This window comes from Budorcas taxicolor, chromosome 13 (genome assembly GCF_023091745.1).
Source record: "Budorcas taxicolor isolate Tak-1 chromosome 13, Takin1.1, whole genome shotgun sequence".
NCBI lineage: Eukaryota > Metazoa > Chordata > Mammalia > Artiodactyla > Bovidae > Budorcas > Budorcas taxicolor.
This window is the reverse complement of record NC_068922.1, coordinates 78,000,511-78,025,991: the sequence shown is the minus strand read 5'-3', so window position 1 is coordinate 78,025,991 and position 25,481 is coordinate 78,000,511. Positions and strand designations below refer to the sequence as shown.

Here is a 25,481-nt window from a genome sequence, read left to right as displayed (position 1 = left end):
GTGGGAAGATCCCATGGAGTAGGAAGTGGCAACTTACTCCAGTATGCTTGCCTGGAGAATTCCACGGACAGAGGAGCTTGGCAGGCTACAGTCCATGGGTTCACAAAGAGTCGGACAGGACCGAGCGACTAACACTTTCGTTTTTTTCACTTCCATGACATCGAAAGATAATTTATGTGAGTATACACGTGTAAGGGGCTTCCCCGATGGCCCCGAGGAAAAGAACCCGCCTTCACTGCAGGAGACGCAGGAGACATGGGCTCGACCCCTGGGTCGGGGAGACATGTAGGGATGCATGGGTTGACTTTGTGTTTATCTTTTATAAAATGGACTGTACATACCTTTTTATTTTTCACTCAGTTTCTTTTAAATTGTCAACAAATATTCATCTAAAGCCTACCATGTAAAGGCCAGTGTTTTAATATCTCTTTATAAAAATGAGAACCACCACCACAGTCATACAAATTAATATGTGCTACCTTAAATCTCTTAACATCCCACCTACCTCAGCCTGTAAGTCGTTTGATGACCTGTTCTGTTGTCCCAATATTTGCTCCAAGCAGATGCTTCTGCCTTTGTATCCTGAGATGTTCAGAGTAACACATCCCTAACCTGGCCTCTAATCCTTCGGCACATCCTGAACATTACCGGGGAGATTTGCCTTATCTCTTGCCCTGCTCAGAGCCTGTTGCAGCTCCCCACTAATTACCTTCAGGATAAAGGCTAGTCCCTCTTAGAAACACAGCCCCACCTCTTTAGGTTTCGTCATATTCCGAGGGGTCTGTGACCTTCTCAAAGGTTAAAGAAACGTTGTCTTGTGATTATATTTCTCTTGTATGTTTTAATAGCTTTGTTTTATTGGACTTCATGTGTGTGTGTCTTGTGTCCATAGTGAGACTTCATGCTCTGATTGGGAGGCCCCTGTTTTGTCTTTCATTCATAGCCCTTGTAAGGTCTAGCATAGGGTGAGTGGTCATCATTGTACTGAAAAGTGTGTGTACATATATATTACTGACCAGTTTATGGGTAGGGGAATGTTGAGAAACAGTTAAAAAGCCTCGCCAGCTTTCAAAATTGCTGTCCTAAATGTGAGGATTTTGCTTGTGAACGTGGAGTGAGCTCAGTTTTAGACACATGGAACATGGAACCCTAGACGGTTCTTTACTAAATCAGTTCAGTTCAGTCGCTCACTCGTGTCCAACTCTTTGCAACCCCATGAACTGCAGCACGCCAGGCCTCCCTGTCCATCATCAGCTCCCAGAGTTCACTCAGACTCACGTCCATTGAGTCAGTGATGCCATCAGCCACCTCATCTTGTGTCATCCCCTTCTCCCGCCTTATGGAGTTCAGTATATCGGCTAACCAGGCACTCATCAGCCGCTTCTCTTAAGATGAGAAGCAGCTGCATGAATCTCTGCACACTTTGTGTGTGTTTTCAGTTGCTGATAGCTGCTGGCTGTTCTTCCCCAGGCTTTTAATCAGTTTTCGAGTGAAAATACGTTTATGGCTTAAGGAAGATTAAAAAGTAACAGCCCTCTTAAAAAGCTGTCCACTTTGTGGACTTAAATTCTTCAAGATTTAGCTAAATAAAGGTTAACTGAGTACATAACTGCCCGATGCCAGATACATCCTTTATCAGTCTTTACGTATTCTTACCCTTAGAGGGTTAAAATATCCTCGGAGGTAAACCTTGCGTGTTAAGGCTCAAAGGGATTTTTGAGAACAATTAGGTGACCTCAGATGTTGCAGAATGGCAGCTCATAAACAGAATGCGAACCACAGACGCTTGGCCAGAGCAAAGGAGTGGCTGTGCGCTTCAGACGGGACATGAGTTCTCCAGTTCTCCACACTCCTGTTGTTTTGAGCCAGACATTTTAAAGAAATTTGCAAAGCCATACCACTCTTCTAACCAATTTATTTTTACTCTTTGGAAAATATAGTTGTCCGTTGTTTATCTTAACACATAGTGGTTTGTTGTGGTTAGTTATTACGTGAGTTAAATATTTTTACAATTTCTCAGTTTTAATTCTCTAATTTGATAAATAACAGTAGCTAGAACCCACATAAACAAAGGCTCTTTGAAATCTTCAGTAATTTTTAAGAGTATAAAAGGGTCTTGAGACCAAAAAAGTTGAGAACTGCAATTCAAATAGAATAAATGCTTACTGTAATTAATCAGTATATATTACAGTTATTCTGATATTTATATGTATATTCCAACTCCTGCTTGCACTATTTCTAGACTGCCTAGTAGATACTGGCCAATCCAAAGTTTGTCATTTATTAAGCTGTTTTAATGCCTGTTTCATAATTGACTCAAACTGAATCATCCTATAATGTCAGTCTGGAAGTAACAAAAGCTGACTTTGTCCTCTGTGGTGCTCAGTTACTGTTCCAAATGCTAACCTAAAATAAATTTAACTGCCTCATTTTTTGTTGTTGTTCAGTTGTGTATGTGGACTTTGCACGCTTTAAGTAACTGAATGTCTACTCCAGTGGAAGTACTTGGAAGTACAAGATTCTTTACTGATATAATATTTTTCCCTACTTCACCAGTAAAAAAAAAAAATGAAGCATCAGAAAGATATAACTTGAATTCACTACCTGCTTTGAAACTAATAGCAACGAGCTTGTGATATTTGGATGAAGATTTCCTAATCAGGGGGCCCTCATTGGTGGTCCAGCAGTTAAGACTCTGCTTCCCCCGCGGGGGGCTCGGGTTCAGTCCCTGGTTGGGAACTAGGATCCCACATGCCGAGTGGTGTAGCAAAAAAATTTGTTTTACGAAAAGGATTTCCTAATTAGACCTGGTTGTTAGATGAAGAGGGAACATTTACAGCCATAAGGATATTCTTTGCTAAAGTTTATAGGAGGAACAGTTACACCTAAAGTAATTAATCCAACCTGACTTTAAAGATCTGACACCAAAAAATAGCACAGTTTTTCTGGAATTTCTTCCCGCTCCAGTGGTTAAGACCTGGTGCTTTCTGGGACCTTCCTTGGCTCCAATCTCTAAGGTCCTGCAAACTGGCACAGCTCCCCCCCCCCCCCCGCCCCGCCCCCCAAAAAACGCCCATTTTTTTATCTTGCCAAAGAGAGTAAGTTGAAATACAGATCACATGTATAACTTCATTCAGTGATGAAGGGCTTAGCCATGGGAACTACTGGACTTTGCTGTTGATCATTGTACTTGAACAGGTTTTGGTAACACTAAGAAACACAGTCCGCTTAGAGTTAGTCTCTTAGGGAATACCATTAGGTGAGACTCCCCCTCTCAGGAAATCCTCAGTCCTCACTTCAGTCAGGTGCCCTGTAACTAAAGGCTTGGAGAAGGTGAGGGAGCGTGACCCATGTGACTCACCTGGGGGAGGCGTGCGAGCAAAGCAAATCGCAAGTGCGCTTTGGTTGAGTGGTTCCTAAGTGTTTTCTTGATCAAATACCACAATCGTGGTTTGGGGGTTTTTTCAATCATAAAATATAGAAAGGGGTTGGAGTCGCCCATCATTCTTGCACCCAGAGATGACCTCTGTCACCCTCTTAGCTTCCTTTCCAGATCTCTTAAGATGTCACTTAGCATCTGTGTTAGTTTGCGAGGGCTGCCAGAACAGAGTGCCACAGACTGGGTTGCTGAAATAATGGAAATTCAGAATTCTGGAGGCTGGAAGTCCAAGATCAGGGTGTCAGCAGGTTCGACTTCCTTGGCTTCCAGGTGGTCGCTTTCTCACTGGGTCCTCGTGTGGTCTTTACCCCGTACAGGTGTGCGTGCCTGTTGGGCACCTGGGCTTCCTCTTCTCAGAAGGACACCAGGCAGACTGAAGCAGGGCCCACCCCCGTGGCCTCATTTCCGCTTAATCACCTTCTGGAAGGCCGTTTGCAGACATGGGCACATTCTGAGATGCCAGGAGCTAGGGCTCAGTGTATGAATTTGACGGGACACAAGTCAGCCCATCACCCCATCTGTGAACAGCTACCTCAGATATTCATCAGTCTCCCTGTCAGTGCAGCTCCGCGCTGTTGGAATATTCGTTTTTATTGGAGAGGGTTATATACCAGCCAGTGTAATAGCGGTGGCAATGCGCAGTGAGTTTTCTCCCTGAGCCAAATTAGTTAGGATTGTTAACGATTTCACTCTTTCTAAACAAGAGGCATTCTATTGTCTGGCTTCTTGCTTATAATATCAAAAACCTCCCTTAGTTTTGTGTGTGTTGGAGGAGACTTAATTATTCACTGTAGCTGCATAATCCAGTTGGCTAGTCTGTGGGTGAAAAATGCTAGTGTTTTCCAAATGGACCATTCAAGAATGCTTTCAGGACTTTTCTGTTAAGTTTCAAGTACCATCTGTGCTGTTTAATATTTTTCTTCAGTCAGCTGACTCTTTTGCTTATATTTATTCTTAAAAGGAAAATTTTATCATTGTCATAAGTGAAAAATTAGTATAATGTTACGTGCCCTAAATAGGCTATTCTCAAAAATAAATGCATGACTGTAGAGTGAAGTGTTCACTCATGTACCATCTTCAAAAAGCTGGGGGGCCATAGACTCTTCTTTCTGTCGCACTTCGTAGGCAGCCTGACAGCACATCTCACCACTCAGGCCTCTGAAATAGCAAAGCTTCTCACCACCTTCACTGCCATCCCCTGCGAGCTTCTGCTGGAATTATTGCCAGAGCCTCCTGTTCCTGCCCTAGCTCCCTTCACTGTGTTCTTCATACAGCAGCCAGAGGGATCCTGTTAAAAACAGGTTGGATCCTGTCATTCCTCTGCTCACAACTCCAGTGTTTTTTTTTCACAGTTGGAGCCCCTGATTTCCTACTAATCTTCCATCTCACTGACTTGGTTTTAGCTAAATTGGTATCTTTGCTGTTCTTTGACACTCTGGGCAAGGTTGTGCTTCAGGACCTTTGCCCCTGCCTGGAAGACTCTCCTTTCAGCTATCAATAAATCCTACTCCCTATTTAAAATTGTAACTTCTCCCATCAGTACTCTCTGCTCCAGAACACCACCATCTGTCATATTAATAATTTGCATGTATTTCCTTCTAGAATGTAAGCTCCGTGAGGGCAGGCGTTTTTGTGTTGTTCACAGCTTATTTCCTGGTGCCTGGAAAAGTATCTGATGTCCTCAGATATTTATTCCAGTCGAATTAATAGTAGCGGGTTCTGCACTTTGGAAAATACTAAAATATACTGGAAACACCTCCCACAGCTTTGAGTCCTTCCAAGTGGGTCTTTCTTCACAATCATCCGTGAAGTGCTGCTTGGCTCTGAGAGTCTGGCCTTGGGGGCTCAGTAAAGAAAGCTAGTAACTTGCCTGGATCCCGAGTTTTTCCCTGAGGAAATAGTCTGAGTGCCAGGGGAGGTGAGGGGCAGGTGGGCAGGCCTGGTTGGGAGAGGAGCACCCCCACCTGGCCCCAGTACCTAGGCTCTGTTCTGGAAGACACCCTGCAGCAGTGCACGCCTCAGCCTGAACTTGGGCCCAGTGGTGTGAACCTGGACAGGTGCTTGTGTGCCTGCTTCCCTGAGCTGCTTGCCAGGCTTGGGGGATTCTAGAAACAGGTAAAGCAGAGAACTGGCTACCCTCCTTTAGCTTTTTCACGAGAGAGAAACTGTGACTTAAATATTTGAAAATTTTCATCCGTTGCCTTCACTTGACTCTTGAGTTGATGAAGGGGACACTGTTGTTACGTGCTCGGAGTAGGGCAGCTGTTCCCTCTAAGGTAGTTTTAAGAGTTATTCCAGCAAAGGAGCACACCCTTAGAAATGTAGAACAAGAGTAAAACAAAAGAAATGGCCTCTGTTCTTCCAAGGCGCTTGTGTCAACACTTTATTTATGGTTTTCATGTCAAACTCGGGGGCCCAAATGAACATTTGGACTCGTAAAGCCTTTGTGAAGTCTGTCAGCGCTCCAGGGGCGGGGGCGGGGCACTTTCTAGGTTCCGTCTCCGAGCCATGGTTTAGTCGTCACTGCACCGGTAAGGAACCCCGTGCCCCCCTTCTTGTGCTCGTCAGCACCGAGAGCTCCGTAAGCGGCAAGCTTGAGGCAAGCTCGAGGCGCGGTGGCTCCCGCAGGTTCTGCATGTGAGCATCTTTATCGTCAGGTAGTGATGATGAGCGACCAGCTCTAGGCTTGCAAGTTCCCCTGGAGTTGCTAGTATCTTGAATCTCTTTCCATTTATTTTAGGAGTAAAAGTCCCTCGAAATTTCCGACTGTTGGAAGAACTCGAAGAAGGCCAGAAAGGAGTAGGAGATGGCACAGTTAGCTGGGGTCTAGAAGATGACGAAGACATGACACTTACAAGATGGACAGGGATGATAATTGGGCCTCCAAGAGTAAGCGTCGAGCTACGGCTATAAATGTCAATGTCTTACATTCACTGTGCCTCCTTTTAAAAACTGTTAGCCTTGTCACGGGAAAAGCTCACCAATGGTGTATTTTCTGAAATGTGGCTATTCTTTTTTGACCAGTTTCAGTTTATATATTTGAACCTCCTCTGATGCTGTTTAATCTCTCTAAATGGTAAGCAAAAACCTGTTCAGACTCATAGTGTGATTTACATGACAATGTGGACAGTGAGGTTTGAGGTAATTGTACCTTTAGATGTAGTTTAGAACAGATTCTTGGCCTTACAAATAACAAGGCTCCAGATAGAGCCGGCATTCCTGAAGGCACGGTCTAGATGGGCTGTGGAAAGCCTTCTGGGTTGTGGGTTTTATTCATCGTGTCCCAGTCCTGTCATGTGTCTGTGTCCTGGTTCGTTGGGCCACTCAGCAAAGGGTCATTGCCTGCGTGGTCTGCTCTGGTCTGTTCCAGGCACTGTTTAGCCCAGAGACCTTTGCAAAGAAGACAGAGACAGTGGGGACGAGAAATGTGACCTCTCTTAAGCTGTGTAATTAGCAAGAGTTCCCAGTCTTCGTAATGCCAGCTAACCTTTTTTTATGGCATGTAGTCAACTCCCCAGAAACATCATTTAATTCTCCCAAGAGCCCGCTGTTGGGACGCTCTTGTTGGGTAGTTGCATTCCACTGTAGAGAAGCCAACTTGGAGAAGTCTGCACAGTTACTTAGCTGATAATTCCCAAACCGGGTCTCACCCAGAGCTTGTATTCCTAACTACTAGCCTATATTGTTTCCTTCCTATTTACATTTTGAGTTTTCAGCTGTTCCCATTATAAAGTTATCTAGTGTTAAGTAATAATTTGATGTGGGAGTGAAGATAGATTCCAGTAATGTGACACTCGTTTCAGACGAGCTGTAGGAGATTTTAAGCGTAGCAGGCCCTTTCCTGTGTCTGCTTGTGCTTGAGGATGGTCAGTCATTCTGTTCGTCTTGTGCAAGGCTCTGCACTAGTTCTGGGAGGTAGAAAGACAAGTGGATGTGGCCCTGGCTGAGAAGGAAAGAGTGTGGGGCCCGCTCAGTGCAGGACAGCCTGTTGTTCATCTGAGATTGTCGTAGATGCTCAGGGTGAATGGCTGGCTTTGCCTTAGTTTTATTTAAGGGGGGTGGGGGTGGTTGAAAAATGTGCAGTCTGCTTTTACTCTTTTTTTGATCTTTTTTATTTTAATCTGTGAAAATCAGGATTTTCTGAATCTCCTAAGTACTAGGGAAAACCTGATGCAGAAGGCTTTTGTCTTCACACAGATCATCTCTTGCTGCCTCTGCAAGCCCTTTGTATAGTGATGGTTTCCTTCACTGCGTTTCATCTCTTCTTAAGAATGGTTTAGGTTTTTTGAAGATGAAAACTATTCTTCCCTCCTCTTTACTCTCCAGAACACCTAGAAATGACTCAGAATGAGGTAGTTGTTCAATAGATTTGTTAATCAACAGACCGATTTTCAGACTTTAACGTAGTAAGGATGAACCAGTGTGCCACAGTGAATACACTAAATTATTCCACAATTGAGTGTGTTGAGTGAATACACTCAGTGGTACCACTGAGTTATATACTTACACAAACACATGAACAGATAAAATGAACACTCAGCTCTGTTAAAGATATCCTATTCCATCTAAGACACTGTAGATTACCCTGAATTTCAATTGACCTTTCCAAAGGAAGCTGTTAGTGAGTAGCTGCAGTCTGCAAGGTACTTCCCATATATCCTTTACATCTTTTTTTTGTTTTTAATTGAGACATAATTCACAATGGAGAATTCGCTTCCATAGAGCATACTTTTAAAGTGTTCAGTTCAGTGGGTTTTTAAAATCATATTCAGCATTGTGCAGCTATCGTTAACTTGAGGGCATGTTCATTACCCAAGAGAGAAACGCCATGCCCACTGGCAGGCACTCCCATTCTGCCCTCTACCCTCGCATTCCTCGCCCTTGACAATCTGATTTTCTGTCTGTGAGTTTGCCGATTCTGACGTTTCATGTGATTGGGATCAATATGTGGCCTTAATGACTGACTTTTTCTTATCATGGTGTTTTCAAGGTTCATCCATGTTATACCACTTACCAGTAGTTTTTTCCTTTTTATGGCTGAATAATATTCTTTTTTAATGGATATACCAAGTTTTGTTTATCCATTAATTGATGGACATTTGAATTTTTTTCACTTTTTCCTATTATGAATAATACTGCTATGAATATTTGTGTATAGGCTTTTATGGGGACAGATGTTTTCACTTCTCTTAAGTATATACATAGGAGTAGAATTGTTAGATCATATGACAACTTTGTTTAGCATTTCAAGCAACTGCCAAACTGTTTCCCAGAGTAGCTGCACCATTTTACACTCCTGCCAGCAGTGCATGGGGTGTGCGTTTCTCTCCGTCTTTACCAGTTCTTATTATCGGGCCTTTTTACTCTTACAGTTTCTGTTCCCTAAGGTTAAAAGCAAAGACATAAAAGGAACTGCCTGCTTCTAGGTGCTTCCTGTGACCAGTCTATTTTGTGGTTAACATACAAGGTATATGCTGTGCAACTGAAGAGCCAGCCTCATTATTAAAGCTTCTAAATAGAGCCTGAGGAGCTCCTCTCCCTGTTATATTTTTGCTGTGTTACTAACAGAATCCTCCACCAGTGTTTAAAAAGCGTGTGCCAAATGATGCAGCAGCTCTACTAGGAATCTGCCCCTCTGCTCTCGAACGTGCTGCCCCGAATCCTGTCTGTACAGAATTACCTCATGCGTTATTTTCAGTACTAGCAAAATACTGGACACCACCTCAGTGTCTTTCAGTAGACCATAGAATGTACTGTTTAGCTTTTCAAAGGAATGAGACAGATGTATGTGTGTGGAAATGGAGTGATCTCCATGATACTTCAGTGGGAAAAAGGTACAAAGCAGTGTGCAGAACATGCTGTCACTTGGGGTCGGGCTGGATGAGGGCGGAGGAGGAGGTGGACAGCTTGTGCTTCAGTGCGCTGGGAACACTTCGGAAAACAGAAGAAGCTGATGTCGGTGGTTGTGTTCTTCCAAAGGAATCACTCGCTAGGGCTGCGGGCAGGGAGACTTATTCCTAATACCTTTTTGGACTCCTTGAGTGTGCTTTAATCATATGAGTATGTTAGCTATTTGAAAATAGATATGTATATATATTTTTTCTTTTTGTAAAGCAAATCTTCCAAACCTAAAAGCAAAGCTTCCTGTCCAAGTGCCCCTTGCAAAATTTGGCAAACATGTCTGTCCACGGCATTCCATATAGAGGATTTGTACTTTGACCATGGGGTGGTAATGGTAGCCGGGTTATAGAGCAGAGTTCCTCAGCCTTGGCACTGACACATCGGGCTGGGCGGCTCTTAGTTTTGGAGCTGTCCTGTCACTAGACAGGTGTTTAGCAGCGCCCCCGGGGTTGTACCAGCCACAGACGTCTCCAGGTGCAGCCTGCTTCCCACCACTTTGGGAGTGGGACAGGGGCGGGGTCGCCCTGGGTGAGCAGCACTGCTACACCTCTGGAGTTCTCCATGATGATGCTTTTATGGCTGGGTGAGAGCCTAGCTGTGTGTTTATACACATACTTATCTAAAAGTATTCTGTGCACACTTAGGAACAAACAGAATTACAGGAGTGTGTGAACTGATCCATTCCCCGCTTCATTATGCGCTCCACAGAATAAACACTGGTCACGTGGCGTGTGGTGTGTTTCTCCTGGCATTTACTGTGGGTACACAAACCTAAAGACATAACCATTTTATTTTTTATTTTTTTTTTTAGACATAACCATTTTAATAAAAATGAGACCTTGCTGTGCTTAATGTTTTGCAGCTTTTTTTTTTTTTTTTTTACCCTTAACAGACATCTTTCCATATCAGTATACCTGTCTCCTTCTTAAAAGCTTTCGGTTACATGTCTATGTGAATGTATTCTCATAAAGTTTTTCAAACAATACAGATTAAGCAGTTCACTTTGTACCATTTAATTCTTTGTGTCAGTCAGGAAAAGAGAAACCGTACTAAATATTATTTCAACAGAGATAATTTAATATAGAAAGTTGATCAAATAGGTGTTGGGCTGAAAAAAAAGCCTACTAGGGGAACACACGGAGAAGGCAATGGCAGCCCACTCCAGTATTCTTGCCTGGAAAATCCATGGGTGGAGGAGCCTGGTGGGCTGCAGTCCATGGGGTCGTCAGGAGTCGGACACCACTGAGCGACTTCACTTTCACTTTTCACTTTCATGCATTGGAGAAGGAAATGACAACCCACTCCAGTGTTCTTGCCTGGAGAATCCCAGGGACGGGGAACCTGGTGGGCCGCCATCTGTGGGGTCACACAGGGTCGGACACGACTGAAGCGACTTAGCAGCAGCAGCAGGGGAACACAGATAACACTAAAAAATAACTACAGCCTGGGTCTGGAAGGCTGAGTCAGGGGACGCTAGGACCACTGAAACCTATCACTTGGAGGACAGGCACCCTCTGCTGTTTGTCCCTGTGGGGCCCACAGAGCTGGTTGGAGGAGCCCCGAAAGGCCAGGGGCTTAGCCCAGAGACAGCTCTCACTGCCAAGACGGGGCCTCGGGCCAGAGTGACCCTGATGGGAACAGAAAGCAAAGGGGAAGGAAAGAGGGCCTCCTTTTGCCTTTTTATTTTTCATTGCCATTGTGCAGTCAGCTCAGCAACTTAAGTCTTCAGCTGTACAGTATTCAGGTGGCACTGTGATTGAAGTCAAGAAACGACCAATTAGCACTGCCGTCAGAGGGCCTGTGGCTCATGTAGATGCCCTGACTGACGGGAACAGAGTTTTTGTGCAGAGGAAGTCTGTCTTGCCTGGTCTGGAGTGGGCCAGGCAGGTGCTGGGTAGTGAGCTCCAAGCCCACCTTCCCTGCTCAGCTCTGGATCCTGGCGCTGGCATCTGTGAGCTACATGTTTCCTCTGTCAGCTGGCTTCCTGTCAGGCGCCAGGGGAGGACGCAGCAGAGAGCCTGAAAGGCAGAGAGGAAGCCTTGTTCCTTCCTGCTTGCCTCTCCTCTGTCTGCGCCACTCTGGTGATTACCCTTCATCCTGGCATCAGCAGTGGGTCCCGGCCTCCAGCTTTTGGGGGTTCCTCCAACTTTTGGGGGCACCCCCAGCATCAGCCTCACAGCAGCCTCTCCTCAGAGACCTGGGTTCAACTCTGGAACCCTCTTCCTCTGAGCCTCTGGATCTGATCAGCTACAGCTTTCTTCCTTTGTCCCCCAGCCTTCAGGGGGGCAAAAAGCAGTAACCCTAAACTAACACAAAGATAGTATCTGCTCCCTGCAGTCATTACCTCTGTGTTTGTTCAGGTTCCTCTTTCAAAACTTTTTTCAGTCCAGTAATACAGGTTTAACCGATTTCCTATATTAAATTCTTTGTTAAAAATACCTAGTGTGGTGTCTTTTTTCCCAAGCTTTTCCCTGATTTTCAAATCCCCTAGCAGAAATCTGGGGTTAATCATCCCCAGATTGACCGTGAGCAGTGGTTTGACGTGTCTCCTCCCACGCCTCCTGTACATTGCTGCCTGTCCGTGGCCTCCGTCATGGGGGTCCTCTCAGGCTGCACCCCATCTCCTGTTGAGAGCCCCAGCCTTTATTCTGACAGCACGTGCCCCTTGTACGCTGAGCACACCTGCCATGTAACTAGCATTTGAGCTGAGCGGTGGTTGACCAGTGCACCTGACGTCGTCTTCTTTATGCTAATTGAGATTTTGTGCTGTGCTTTGCGTATTTTTGCAGCCAATACCTTTTTCACTTTCTCATGTCTCATGTCTTAAAAACACTTTTAAAAGATTGAAGTTTTGCCATTTCAAACTACGTGGATGGACCCGGAAGGGGTTATGCTTAGTGAAATAAGTTAGAGGCAAATACTGTATGTTACCACTTTTCCCTGGAATCTAAAAAATAAATGAATGTAGAACAGAAATAGACAGATACAGAGAACAGACTGGTGTTACCAGTAGGGAGAGAGAAGGGAGGAGGGGCAAAGAGGGATGGGGGATTGAGAGAGACACTACCATGAATGAAAATAAATAGCTCCAAGAATATATTGATTAGCGCAGGGGATGTAGCCAATAGTTTATAATAACTTTAAATGGAGTGTCATCTACAAAAATACCGAGTCACTGTTGTATGCCAGGAACTAATACTGTCAACTGTATTGCTATATAAATAGATAAATAAGCAAACATTCATTGTATAGTACTTCCAGATTTACAGGAAAGTTGCAATGTTCATTCATTCAATAAACAGATGAGTACCAGTTCGGTTGAGGCCCCTGCCCGCCTTGTTCTGAGATTAGTGAGGGGTGTCTGGCGGGTGACTGGGCGTCAGTCTTCAAACGAGGGGTCTCGAGAACTCTGAGGGGAACATGCATGGGAGCTGAGCTGCGAGGCTTAGAGGAGCAGCTGGTATGAGCACCCCAAGGAGAGAACTCAGTGTGTCTGAAGAGTGTGACGAGGAGGCCGGAGGGGCGGGATGAGGAAAGAGAAGCAACGGAGAGGAGGGCAGGGCCGCGTGGGGTCCAGTCCAGGAACCGGGCCCCCCTTTCTCAGGTCTCCAGGAAGCCACTGGAGGGGTGAGGCCACAGGCACAGTTTCCAGGGCTGTCTGGGGAGCAGGTGCTAGGGGCGCGAGAGAAGGCAGAGGCCTGGGGTCATCTGGAGGAGGCGTGACAGTAGAGGAAGGTTGGGTGAGTGTGCATCCCTTCTGATGCCTGGGATAAGGAGCGAGGGGAAAGGGAGTCATGGCTGGCTGCCAGTTTGCTCTAACTGCCGGATGGTGCTCCTGCTTACCAGGGAAGAAGGCAGGTGGGGGGAAATCCTGAGTTGAGCTTTTGTCACAGCTTGGGGTCCCTGTGAAGTGGATGTGGTATGGGAATATTATGCCTTCTGGATCTTAAAATATATGTTCCAGTTTTTAAGCTAGGGATGGAATGTTTTCAAGCCTTTTAATCATCCTTCTTAATGTGCTCCCCCCAAAGGCCGCTAGATGTCACTGTTCACACAGCGGCCGTTTCTTGTGCAGCCCGGGGTGCAGAGGGCACAGGGCGCGGGTGAGGGCCCCGGAGGAGGCCGGTCTCCCTGCAAGGGGGCCAGTCTGACCGGGAGGTGTCAGCCGCGCTTTGGTGTGGTCTTCAGACACGCAAATGATGATAACGCAGCTTCACATGAGAAAACCGTGCACAGCCTTCTGTTTTACATGCTGCTTGAACTGGGTCTCGAAGGCTATGAGGTGGTCCGAGTGGGGGCTCAGCACTCCAGGCAGAAGGAGCCGCCTGGAGAAGGCGGCGCACTCCACTGCTCACGGGGCAGAAGTGACAAGGGAGCCATCCCTGGGCATGAGGTGGGACTCGGTGTTTCTCAGCGGAGGCTCGGTTGGCGCTCGGAGAAGGACCGTTTCTCCTGGGCAGGTCTGGCGTCCTCGGCCCCCTCCCCCCACACACCTCCTCGATGCCGGGTGGTCCTAAAGGCAGCAGGGACGGAGTGCCCGTGGCTGAGATCCCTTCCCAGAGCGTGGCCCCGGTGGTGAGGACTGGAAGGCAACCCTTGTGTCTGTGCCCACTCCGACCTTGTGCTTGAGTTCAAAGTTCTCTAGAGTTGCTTGTTCTTTACTCTGTGCACGATGGTATTTAGTGCCTTGGCTGATGATCCCAGCATGAGTAGACATCGGTGTGACTTCCCAGAGTGAAGGATGCCTCTTACACGTCGTTTTCCAGAGTGTAGACAAATGAACAGAAAAGCCAAGTCCATCTGATTGGGCCTAATGATGCCACCCTAAGACTTCAGTGACACTGGCTTAAATTTCCTGGCTTGTTTATATTCCCCCAAAGCCAGGATGCAAAGGCGCTGGTGCAGGGACTGATTACGACTAACTTAGCAAACAGCGAGTAGACTCTGAATGGTGGCAGCAGACGCACCAGCTCTGCATGGGGAATAAATGGGGTTTCAGAAGTTGTGCGGTTTTTTAATTCTTTGTAATTGCCTGACATGGCTATGCCTTCTATTTTTTTTCCAGACAATTTATGAAAACCGAATATACAGCCTTAAAATAGAATGTGGACCTAAATACCCAGAAGCAGCCCCCTTTGTAAGATTTGTAACAAAAATTAATATGAATGGAGTTAATAGTTCTAATGGAGTGGTAAGTTGTTTCTGCTGCCCCTCCTTGTCCCCTGGGGGTCCCCCAAATTCTTTGTGCTCGAATGTCAGGGGCGCTTGGGGCCTGATTGCATTTGTTCCTTGGTTATTGGATGATGACATGTACCGCAGGACACACACGTGCTGTTTTGGAGGGAGGGCCTGTTTCCCAGTTGTGTTTCAGCACAACTTGCATGGCGTTGGCTCTGGGCTGTTATCACTCAGCCTGTGCCGGTCACTTTGAGAGGAGCGCTCCTTCAGCCTTCCTGCTTCACCCCCAAGAGGCAGAGGCAAGGAAATGGAGGCCGAGAGGGAAAAGACCGCCCCAACGCCACGCTTCTCCCCACGGGCCTTATTTGTGCACCATGGACATATAATACTTTCTCCTTGTAATGGCCTTGCTTTCTTATTTTTGCCACTGTTTTCACTGCCGTGAATGGAGACCAGTCTCATCTGCCGTAAGCAGGTGCTGGTGGTGACACCACAGTAAACGCTGTAAAAGCAGAGCAGGGGTGGCCGACGGCCCCGCGCCGCGCGCCAAAGGCACTCGAGCCTCTGAGGCCCGCCTGATTTCCTAAACCCAGGAGAAGTTCCTGCTTGGAGGCATTTCTCCAGGGGGGCACTGCACTGACTTGAGGAGGGTGGCTCGGGCAGGCTCTGGTCTGCAGAGCCCGGGTCCAGGCTGCTGTTGCCTCACTCTCCCTACTGCCCTGAGCGGTGGCTACCACCTGGGCACAGAGTGGGCAGGACCGGCCCTGAACATCACCCGCCACCTGGGCACAGAGTGGGCAGGACAGGCCCTGGGCATCGCCCGCCACCTGGGCACAGAGTGGGCAGGACAGGCCCTGGGCGGTGGCCGCAGCTGGCCCAGCAGGCGGAGCCGTCATTTCACAGCCAGCTGAGCCTCACCAGGCGTTGGTGCCTCATCTGTAAAGGCGGCTTTTACTTGCCCTTAATTCCCTCCTTCCAGGCCATGAGGGTTTGGGACCCAACAAGGGCAAAGCAGACCAGTGGGAGGGAGGGAACCCCGTGGGCATTCCGCGTGTCAGTCCTGCTGGGTGACCAGCATGTTCCACCTGGAAAATGCTTCTCACTCACTTTTCTGCTATAGCTTAGCTCCAGCACACAGCTTTCCTTTTGTTTGAGAGCCTGACAGTAATTTGTTTTATCTTTGCCTTTCTATAGGTGGACCCAAGAGCCATATCAGTGCTAGCAAAATGGCAGAATTCGTATAGCATCAAAGTTGTCCTGCAAGAGCTTCGGCGCCTAATGATGTCTAAAGAAAATATGAAACTCCCTCAGCCGCCTGAAGGACAGTGTTACAGCAATTAATCAAAAAGAAAAACCACAGGCCCTCCCCTGCCCCCATTCGATTTAAGCAGTCTTCATTTTCCACAGTAGTAAATTTTCTAGATTCGTCTTGTAGACCTCAAAGTACTGGAAAGAAAGCTCCCATTCAAAGGCAGTTTATCTTAAGATACTGTAAATGATACTAATTTTTTGTCCATTTGAAATATATAAGTTGTGCTATAACAAATCATCCTGTCAAGTGTAACCACTGTCCACATAGTTGAACTTCCGGGATCAAGAAAGTGATATTTAAATTGATTCCCATCCTAACCGGTGGGGCACGTCTAACTCAACTGTGAAAAGACACATCACACAGCCACCTTGCTGCTGATTCCACGGCCTGGGGTCTCTGCCTCCCCCCCCACTCCCTGCAACAGCCCTCCAGCTAGGCGTGGCTTATTAGAGTAGGCGTGAAGGTTTCAGGTCACAGCCTGGGGGACACTGCTGGCGTGTGGGCTGCTCTGTCCGCATCCCTGGTCTCTCTCTAAGTCTTAAGTGACGCCCCTCTTCCAAGCCATCAATCCTCCTCCCCCCCCCCCGCACCCTCCACTGCTGCCCTTGGCCGAGGCATAGATTGTAACCCCTCTGCTCCCCTCTGAAATTGGCCTTTGGTGAGGAATTCAGGGCTTTCCCCGTATCTTCTCCCCCCACCTTAATCGAGGGGTGCTGCTTTTTCCTTCCTCCTCCTCAAGTCCCTTTCTGCACCACCACCACCCGACACTTGCCATGATGCTTCCTTGCTTTGGCCAGAAGCCATCAGGTAAGGTTGGAAAGAGTCTCTGACCTCCCCTCATTTAGTCTTGGAACCACAATTTACTCTCCACCAGCCTGGGAAACAAATACTGGGTTCTCAGCCTTGCCACCCTCTGCTGTCATCATCAGCTGATGCGTTTCTTTAGCTCAGGTTTCGATAAGGTGAAAAGAACAGTCACCAGGGTTACTCAGGCCTGCCAGCTCGCGGCCTCCTTGGTGGTTAAACTTGGAGGAAGGCCACTTGGAAGCACACACGACCCCTCTGAATGAATTGTCCTTTTCCTGTAGAGGCTTTGGCTTTCTAACATGGAAGAAGCTTTACACAGGGCTCTCACTGGGCCGTCCTTTGAGTCCACTCGGGTCTGGTTCGGAAGCTGACGACTGGAGCGAAAAGAGCCTTGAATCCGGTGCATACTTTGGTTTTGGTGCTGCTGCTTCTCCCGGCCCTCAGCAGGGATCACGAAAGACCTCGGTGTGCACGGCAGATCCCCGAAATTCCTGGCGAATCGCTGCGTTTTTCCACTCTTCTGTTCAGGACCACTAAATGCTGAGATGTGGATGCCTACCGAAATAAAATCAATTCATTGTGCTCCAAGGGTTTTTTTTTTTTTTTAGTGTCTGTGTAAAACTACCTTTTGAAGCAGCAACTATCAAGTCTGAAAAGCAATTGATGTTTCCATTAATCTTTTTCTGGAGGAAACCTTAGTTCTAAGGGTTTAACATCCTGTAAGTAAAGTTTAACATAACAGTATTCCATAAGCAGTCTTTTTATTGTCAGACCATTGCCTGATTTTAATATAATAAAAAGAAGTGTGCGTTAATATTTAAGAAGCTGTGCTCTTCTTCCTCAGCATATAATTTATTCAGGATTAGAATTGAATGTCTTAGATGCTTTGGTGTTCAATTTGACTTCCAAAAGCAGGGGTTGGGGAACTTTTTCTACAGTGGGTTCAAGTTAGTAAACATTTAGGCTTTTTTTTCCATCTGGCTTGTGAGATCTTGGGTTGCACCCAGGCCCTCAGCAGTGAGGGCAGAGTCCTAACCATTCTTCAGCCAGAGAATCCCCAACTGTTTAAGCGTTATTGGCCAAGAGGCAAAATCAAAGAAATTATGTGTGTGTTTAATGAGAAAACAAAATTTCCACAACTTTTGGATGAAATTCAAAACATAATTGAGTACAGTTTTTTGTAATGGTAACAGGTACACTGAGAAGAATGGAATGCTTTTTTTTAGGGGATAACGTAATTGGGATTCAAAGTTAGTATTCCCTGTTACCAGATCAATTGCAGACGTTCCTCTGTATAGATTGTTCCTCATTTGAGGGGCCAAACAGAACTGGGCAGTGGACCAGACCTGGCCCATGGACCATAGTTTGCCAACCCCTGTCTTAAAAAACCAGCAAAGGAGGGGTAGGGTTTTCCCTTAGATTTAAAATGTTGCTTTGTGAAACTCAAGCTATTAAGTCTCTGCTAGTAACAACTATTAGTACTTAGTAGCTGGATTTAGTTGTCTGTTGGATGGAAAAGATTCTCCCATGTGTTTCTAGCATTTGAAACAAGAATTTTGCTCGGATGGAGAGTGTGTCTGCCATCCACTGTGTGAGGGGTGAGGACGTGTCCGTGGCCATCTTGACTCAGAATTTGCACTCCCTGCCATGGTCCCGACCACCAGCAGGCACCACCCGGGTGTCTGTGCCAGGAGCCAGATTGTCCCTTGGGGCCAGAGCGGACGTCAGTGACTGCTTGGAGGGAGTCGGGTGGTTCACAGCGGGCCACCTTCCAGAAAGGGCTGCCAGACTTTCTGCTAAAGGTCCTCATGAGCCCGTCCTCTGGAGTGAGCTGCTGCCTCAAGCTCCCCTGAAAGGGGGTCGGGCCAGGGACGTCTTCGGGCTCCTCACCCTCAGTCAGCTCACAAGGGAGAAAGAGGAGGGGAGCTTCAGAACGCTGCCAGGACACCCCCAGGGCCAAGTCTACGAGTGCGGACACCTCCAGACAGGAAAGCGGAGACTCCGCACCTGGTACCTGCTTGGTGGCTACGGGGAACTGGGGCCTAGAGCCTCGGGACTCACCTGGAGCCTCCTGGCACAGCCTCCAGGCTGGTCTGTGGATACGTCCCACGGTCGGGCGATTTGCCCCTTATCTCGGCCGGTGCTTTCACAGGTGGTCTCAAGCTTACGGCCTACACATGGGGCAGAGAGGAAGCGCTCTTTCGAGGTGCAGAGAGCACTTCTTCAGCGGGGTAGCCCCCGACCCCCAGTCCCTGCCAGGTTGCCCATGAGAGAAGGTCCCTCCGCTGTCACTGTTCACGATGTGGACCTGCAGGCCTGATGGTGCTGGGGAGGGAAGCACCCCCCTGGACTGACCACCAGCAAACCAGCGAGGGGTCTCCGCTGCCCCGTGACCTCTGTCCACGACCTTGTGGGGAGGGCAGCGCCCTTGAGCTGCTTCTCTGCTGAGATAGCTCTGGGGCCCCTGGGTGGGGGTGGGTGAGGGGTACCGGCGCCCTGCTGCCTCTGGCTGTAAAGCAGCAACATGGGTGGTATCAGGTCAGCCCCGGCCCTGCCAAGGGCCCGCTCCTCTGGCTGGCGGCCAGCCAGTCCCGCTGGGCCTCTTGCCCTTCCCACCCCCTCACCCCCATGGCAAGTGGACACTCAGTCCTCTTCCCTTCCCTGGCCTGCACCTGCTCCACAGAACTCTGTGAAGGACTCTGGTCTTGACGTCAAGGATTCGAGCAGAGAACGTTCTAAGGAAGGGCAGCTTGTGAGAGCATCTCTTCTTTCAATTTGAGAGAAGGAAGATGCTAGGGTGGGCTGTATGGGCCACACGTGGCTGTGGGCTATGGGGGTGACAACTGGACATACCCCCTGGGGCCTCCTCCTGGGGGCTCCATGAAGTTACCTGTGGCTGCAGGCAGCCTTGAAAGAGGGGAGGACTTAGCACTCAGCACCAGCCTCGCAGTTGTTGGCCCTGGCACTGGAAGGCACTGGAAGGCACTGGCCATGTCTTCGGGGTTCCGGTGTGTGCCTGACGTGCTGGGAATGTGGGCTCAGTGAATGCCAGATTTTTTTTTTAATTAAAGTATAGTTGACTTACAGTATTATATTAATTTTAGTTGTAATCTTTCTGATACAGATTTTTATGTGAGATCTCCCAACATTAATGTGCCACACACATTTTTTTCATTCCTGTATAGAACAGGAGCACCATCACAGCTGGCTGGCCACAGTTGAGGCCTCAGGACGTAAAGCTCCATCACCAGCTGTACCTTCTCCTCCCCAGATTGTCATCTAGGTGGCCTTTGACCCCTGGGAGGCCTGCAGTCCTTGAAGCTCTACCCAGGGACATGTGGTGGGTCCTCAGAGCATGGGCAGGACCCCTGTGGCCCAGGTGGAAGGTGCCAAGTAATGGGGTGGCCGCGGGGGCCCCAAGAAACAGACCCACATTTCATTGAGTCTGAGATCCTGCTCTGTGAGATGGACCATTATTTTATGCACTACCAAGAAAAAACTGCCAATTATAAAGATGCCACTGATTGTAAGGAATGTCCCAGTTCCAGAAATGTTAAGAGGTTAATAAGTGAACATTTTAGGTTTGACGAGTAAAGAGTTGTCTACAAGGCATTGACGGTTCAGTCGTAGAATTCTTGCCTCCCACGAGGGAGATGCAGGTTCAATGCCTGGCCAATGTATGTACTTTGAACTTGCCAGGTGGTGCTAGTGGTTAAGAACCTGCCTGCCAATGCAGGAGACGTTAGAGACTTGGGTGTGATCCCTGGGTCGGAAAGATCCCCTGGAGGAGAGCATGGCAACCCACGCCAGTATCATTGCCCGGAGAATCCCATGGCCAGAGGAGCCTGGTGGGCTACAGTCCACGGGGCCGCAGAGTCGGACGCGACTGAAGCGACTTGGCACAGCACCCACAGAGTATCTCAGTTGTGATAAGCACAGAGGTGGCAGCCACCTCAGCAGTGAAAGACAGAGACCACATCAGCTCCCTTGCTAAAAAAAAAATTAACCTGCCCCTTACTCTAGTGATGAGAAATCTGAGCTGGAGACCCCACTTTTATGTTCACCAAAGAGAGACTACAGGAACCTGAACAGTGCTTCAAACAGTAGCAGGGGGCAGAACGGAAGGTGAGGTTCCCTCCCTCTCCTGACCCCGCCCCTCAAGGCGAGGCCCGCCGCGCTGCACATCCTTCCGAGGTCGAGCAGGCATGCGCAAGCCGTGACCCGCTCCCCATCGCCCTCTGGTTGTTTTTTTTTTTTTTTTCCCAGTTAGCATAACTGGGCGTGTGGCCTCCACTCCGCTCTTCCCCCAGACATGTCTTTCACCCACAGGACCTCTCAAGGCCCCTGGACAGCTGCTGAGCGCTGTCCGTGTGCCACCCACAGGGACCAGGGCCTCATGGAGACCCTGAGGTCATCCCTGACGTTCTGCCCCAGCCCAGCAGCCTCAGCGCACCGGAGCGCACCGGGGCGCACCCGCGCCAAGAGAATGCCTAGAAAGACTTCTCCGGCCAAGGACATGGGCAGTTTTAATCCTGTCATTTTCAAACTGCCTCCAAACGAAGAAGTAGCAAACTCGCCCTCCCACCAACAACGCAAGGTAGTTCCTTGCATTCCCTTCCCTTTATCTGCGCTCATACGTCCTTGCCCGCCCATCTTTGAGCTGACTAGCTCATGGCTTCCTGTGCGCTTTGTCATGTGATACGCTGAGTATCTTTCCTCGAGCTGAGAAGCCCTTTATCCCTCTCAATTACGTCATCTCTGTTCCTTTTGCCTCCGGATTTGTAGGAGTGCCTCACACAGGCATCCTCGCCGTCTGAGACGGTCATCTGAAGCATAAACAGATGGCTCTTGTGTGGCTTGGCGGGGGCAGCTATGGGTGGCCGCCCTCACCAGGCACCGCCGGGCCCTTGGGATGCAAAGAGCTCAGATCAGAAGCCCTTCTGGGTGGTTGGCGGGACACGTTTTTGGTCCCTCCTCGAGGCCTGTCCACTTCAGGGTCCGGTGGGCGAGTAGGGTGGAAGACAGGCAGGCTCGGTGGCCTCCTGACACCGCACGGAGCGGGGCTGGGTGACGCTGGCCTGCGTTCTGTGCGCTGACCCACCGTGCCCCGGGGTCTTCGAGAAGCGGAGACGCTGCAGCAGCCGGCCAGCGCACTAGTTTGGCACTTCAGAAACCTCTCGCTTCCCCAAGCCAGTTCTCATGCCCTCCCCCTCCTACCCCAGGGGCCCCCTCCCTGGGCTCTCCGCCCGTCACCCCCAGGCGAAACGTGGCTATCTCTCGCCCGTCTGGTGCCCAGGCCCAGGACTTGCTTCCTTGTGTCCAGGGGTGGGCTCCCACCACAGGCAGCACAGGTACGCCCCCCCACCCCCGAGAGAGCCCTGGCCCCTCTAGAGCAGCCACTGTGGGCTGGCTGTCCTCATTAGCCGATGCTGTTTTGCTCCTGGCAAGTATTCATACCTAACGAACTGATTTATTCGGTTACTGATTCCTCCTTCCCTCTCTGGAACGGGCACCATGCAGGTCGGTGCTCACCTGGCTCATCCACATCCCTGCCTCCAGCGACAAAAGCTGTCCTGGGACACACTGAGAAGGTTTCCGCGAGCTCAGGAATCCTTCTCCAGAGCGGGGCCTCGCCTTCCTCTCCAGGCCCAGGGCAGTGACGAGGGCAGGGTCCCGGTGGCTCTGCCGAGAACTCGCGGAGTGACAGAGGGACTGTGGGCCAACTGGGAGGGCGAACAGAGGGACCAGCCCAGTAAGGAGTTTAGCGGCTCCAGGTAAAGCTGGTGAAGACGCGGGTGGGTGAGCAGAGAGGCTCACATGTCACCTCTCTCTCCCCGGATCTCAGCACATGACCTGGAGTCATGGACGCCAACCCCAGTACACCTATGGCTGTGTGGCTCTGGGCAGAGCCCTTGGGCTCCCTTCAAAGGACTGTGCTAAGCATTACGTAACATTTTATGCGCCCGTGAGATTTTCACGGTCCTCAGCACACGGCAAACCCTTCAAGCTACTGTGAAATCACCCTGTTGCACCAGAGACAAACTCTCCAGGTCTGCAGGCCCCAGGGCTCCAGGTTGAGGCTCAGGGCTGCGTCCCCGCTCGGGCCAGCAGAGGGCGCTCGCGCGCTGCAGACGGACGCCCGGAGGACGGGGCAAGAAGGACCATTTCTCAGCGGCCTCGCAAGCATCTGGGCGTGTGCGTTTGGCGCGCATCCACTCCAAACCCCACACCTGGAGGACCAGCGCACCTGCGCTAACAGCTCACTTTTACTGAGGACGAACCTAGGACTCAGAAGGCGTCCCCAAGGTCGCCCAGCCCGGGTGTTTGCGGTGGGGTCCTGCAGCGATGCCAAGGCGGCCTCTGGCTTCAGGGGTCACAGACTCAAAGGCTTCAAGGGGCTGATGTTACAAGCTGGGAAACTGACCTTCTTGCCTCTGGAATGAGAGCTCAGGATGGCCATATCTTTACGTTTTTTGAGACAGAAGCCAGACATCAAGATTTAGTAAAATATCTCAACTTTCATGGTATCAATAGATTAAAGGCTTTTAACATTTTAATCACCTTACCACCTCTGAGCTACCTTTTAACCCTCCCTTGGAGAAAAGCATTTTAAGGCAAAACCCTTCTCCCCCTGTCTTCACTAGCCCACCCTCTCCCCCTCCCTCAGGCCTCAGGTTATAGATCTCCTCCTCCCTCTGGGTTAGGAGCCAAACCCTTTCCCTGAGCTTTCACTCACTGGTTTGTTCATTCATTTATTCAACAAACATTTATTGAGCTCTTTCTGTGTGCAGACCTCTATACCAGAGTCACAGCAGAGAACAAAGCAAACTAAAATTGCTGCCCCTGGTGGCTCAGAGGTTAAAGCATCTGCCTGCAATGCAAGAGACCTGGGTTTGATCCCTGGGTTGGGAAGATCCCCTGGAGAAGGAAATGGCAACCCTCTCCAGTATTCTTGCCTGGAGGATCCCATGAACAGAGGAGCCTGGTGAGCTACAGTCCATGGGGTCGCAAAGAGTCGGACACGACTGAGCGACTTCCCTTTTGGAATAGAAGAGACAAAACAGACAGAGTGAATTGACAATGTCATTTCAAAGTATTAAGCACATACCTGAAATATCCCATCAAGAGAACAAGATGGGAAGGTCACCCTGGGCAGGGAGGGCCTTTCTGCAGAGGTAACGTCTTCAAATGTGTGGAAGAAATTACATGCCCAGAGCTCGGCAGGGTGGACAGTTCTGAGTGAAGAGAACCACGGAGCAAGGGCCCTGGGGCAGGAAGAGGCGTGCCACGTGGCCGTGGTAGCAGCTGTCAGTGCCTGGCACATAATGGGCACTCTGCACCGATGGCCCAGTGGGCACAAGGATGTGCTGCACCACGCCCCGTGCCGGGCACCGGGGAGGCGACGCTTGATGAGCGAGTAGAAGAACAGACCCAGGATTTGCCCGAAGTCAGTTGCTTCTGCCCTGGTTTCAGCACCTTGGTCCCAAGTCTCTCCCTACACACTCTGGCCTCATATTCAGCCTGGCTGGGAATTGTCCGGGCCTATCTCTGGCTGAAAAGGCCTTGTACAGTCCCAGATGTCTTCTCCCAATCTGGCTTGAGCCCCCTTTTCTGTGGCCTAGAAACTGTCCAGAGTCCATGTGGCTTGTCCAGGAGTCGGGGGTGGAGAGGGAAATGAGCTGATATCTGATTTCCCTGGGTCGAGTTTTGGCAGGAGGTTCTGGGAACATCAGGCCGGTACCCAGAGGAAGGCAGTGATCTGGGGGCTACAGAAGCCCCCACCCCACCTTTGCCCTGGGCTGGGGTCCAGCCTAGATGAAATACCATCTTTCTTGAAGGATGGCCAGTTGGCCCATGCAGTCATGAGCAGCACACAGAGAATGGACATCTGTCTGCCTGTCTGTCTGTCTGTCTGTCTGAAGGTCTCCGAAGGTCTCCTTTGCGCCAGGCGCTGGGAATGCAGAAATTTTCAGAAAAGTCTCTGCCGTCATTCCAGGCATGGGAGACAGAGGGTACAGAAATGATGAATCAACAAGATAATTTCACAACGGAGTCAGGGCTGTAAGAACAGGACAGGGAGGTGGTGGGCCGGTGGTTGAGAACCCACCTGCCAGTGCAGGGCACACGGGTTGGATCCCTGGTGTGGGAAGAGCCCGCTGGCCGTGGAGCAATGAAGCCCGTGCGCCACGGCCATTGAGCCCGCGCCCTAGAGCTTGTGCCCTGCGACGAGAAGCCTACGCCCCGCACTAGAGAGTAGCCTCTGCTTGCTGCAATTAGAGAGCCCGCACACAGCAGCCAAGACCCAGCACAGCCGAAAATAGATAATTTTTTAGAAAAAAAAAAAAAAAGAACAGTACAGTGAGCTGACGTGGTAGAAAGGAGAAAGGGTGGGAACTGCTTCACATGGGTGGTCAGAGACGACCTCTAAGGAATGACATCTGAGCTGAGAGCTCATCGGAGAAAGAATTAGTTGCAGGAATAGCAGGTGCAATGGTCCTGAGGCAGGCGTGAGCTTGGCGGGACCGAGGAACAGCAAGGAAATCAGTGCAGCTGGACACGAGTATGCGAGGCTATTTGTGGTAGGAGAGAGTAGTGGGATGAAGGCAGCCCTCCCAGGCCCTTGAGGACTGCTGTGGTGGGAAGAGTGAGCGTGGTCACCTCATGGGGTGACGTGAGGGTTAAACGGGACAGTGCCAGAAAGTGGCTGAAACACAATATGAGCTATTATTATTACTGTCACTATCAATCACCATCGTCTGCCCTGGGTCTGGTCCTGGGACCATCCCAAGGAGGGCTGTCAGGTTTTATCTGTGGCTTGTAGCATAGCGGTCCCCTGTGTTGGCC

The 25,481-nt window shown here is 49.4% G+C and overlaps 1 protein-coding gene across 1 annotated transcript in view; it reads left to right on the top strand.

Annotated features, from left to right (window-relative positions):
• UBE2V1 (ubiquitin conjugating enzyme E2 V1) overlaps window positions 1-17,443 on the top strand; it is a 29,026-nt gene extending 11,583 nt beyond the window's left edge. The window contains exons 2-4 of the mRNA XM_052650539.1: window positions 6,180-6,328; window positions 14,406-14,531; window positions 15,713-17,443. Of these exons, the coding sequence (XP_052506499.1) occupies window positions 6,180-6,328; window positions 14,406-14,531; window positions 15,713-15,859 (422 nt within the window). The 3' untranslated portion in view covers window positions 15,860-17,443. The remainder of the gene's footprint in view (window positions 1-6,179; window positions 6,329-14,405; window positions 14,532-15,712) is intronic.
• Window positions 17,444-25,481: the final 8,038 nt, after the last annotated feature.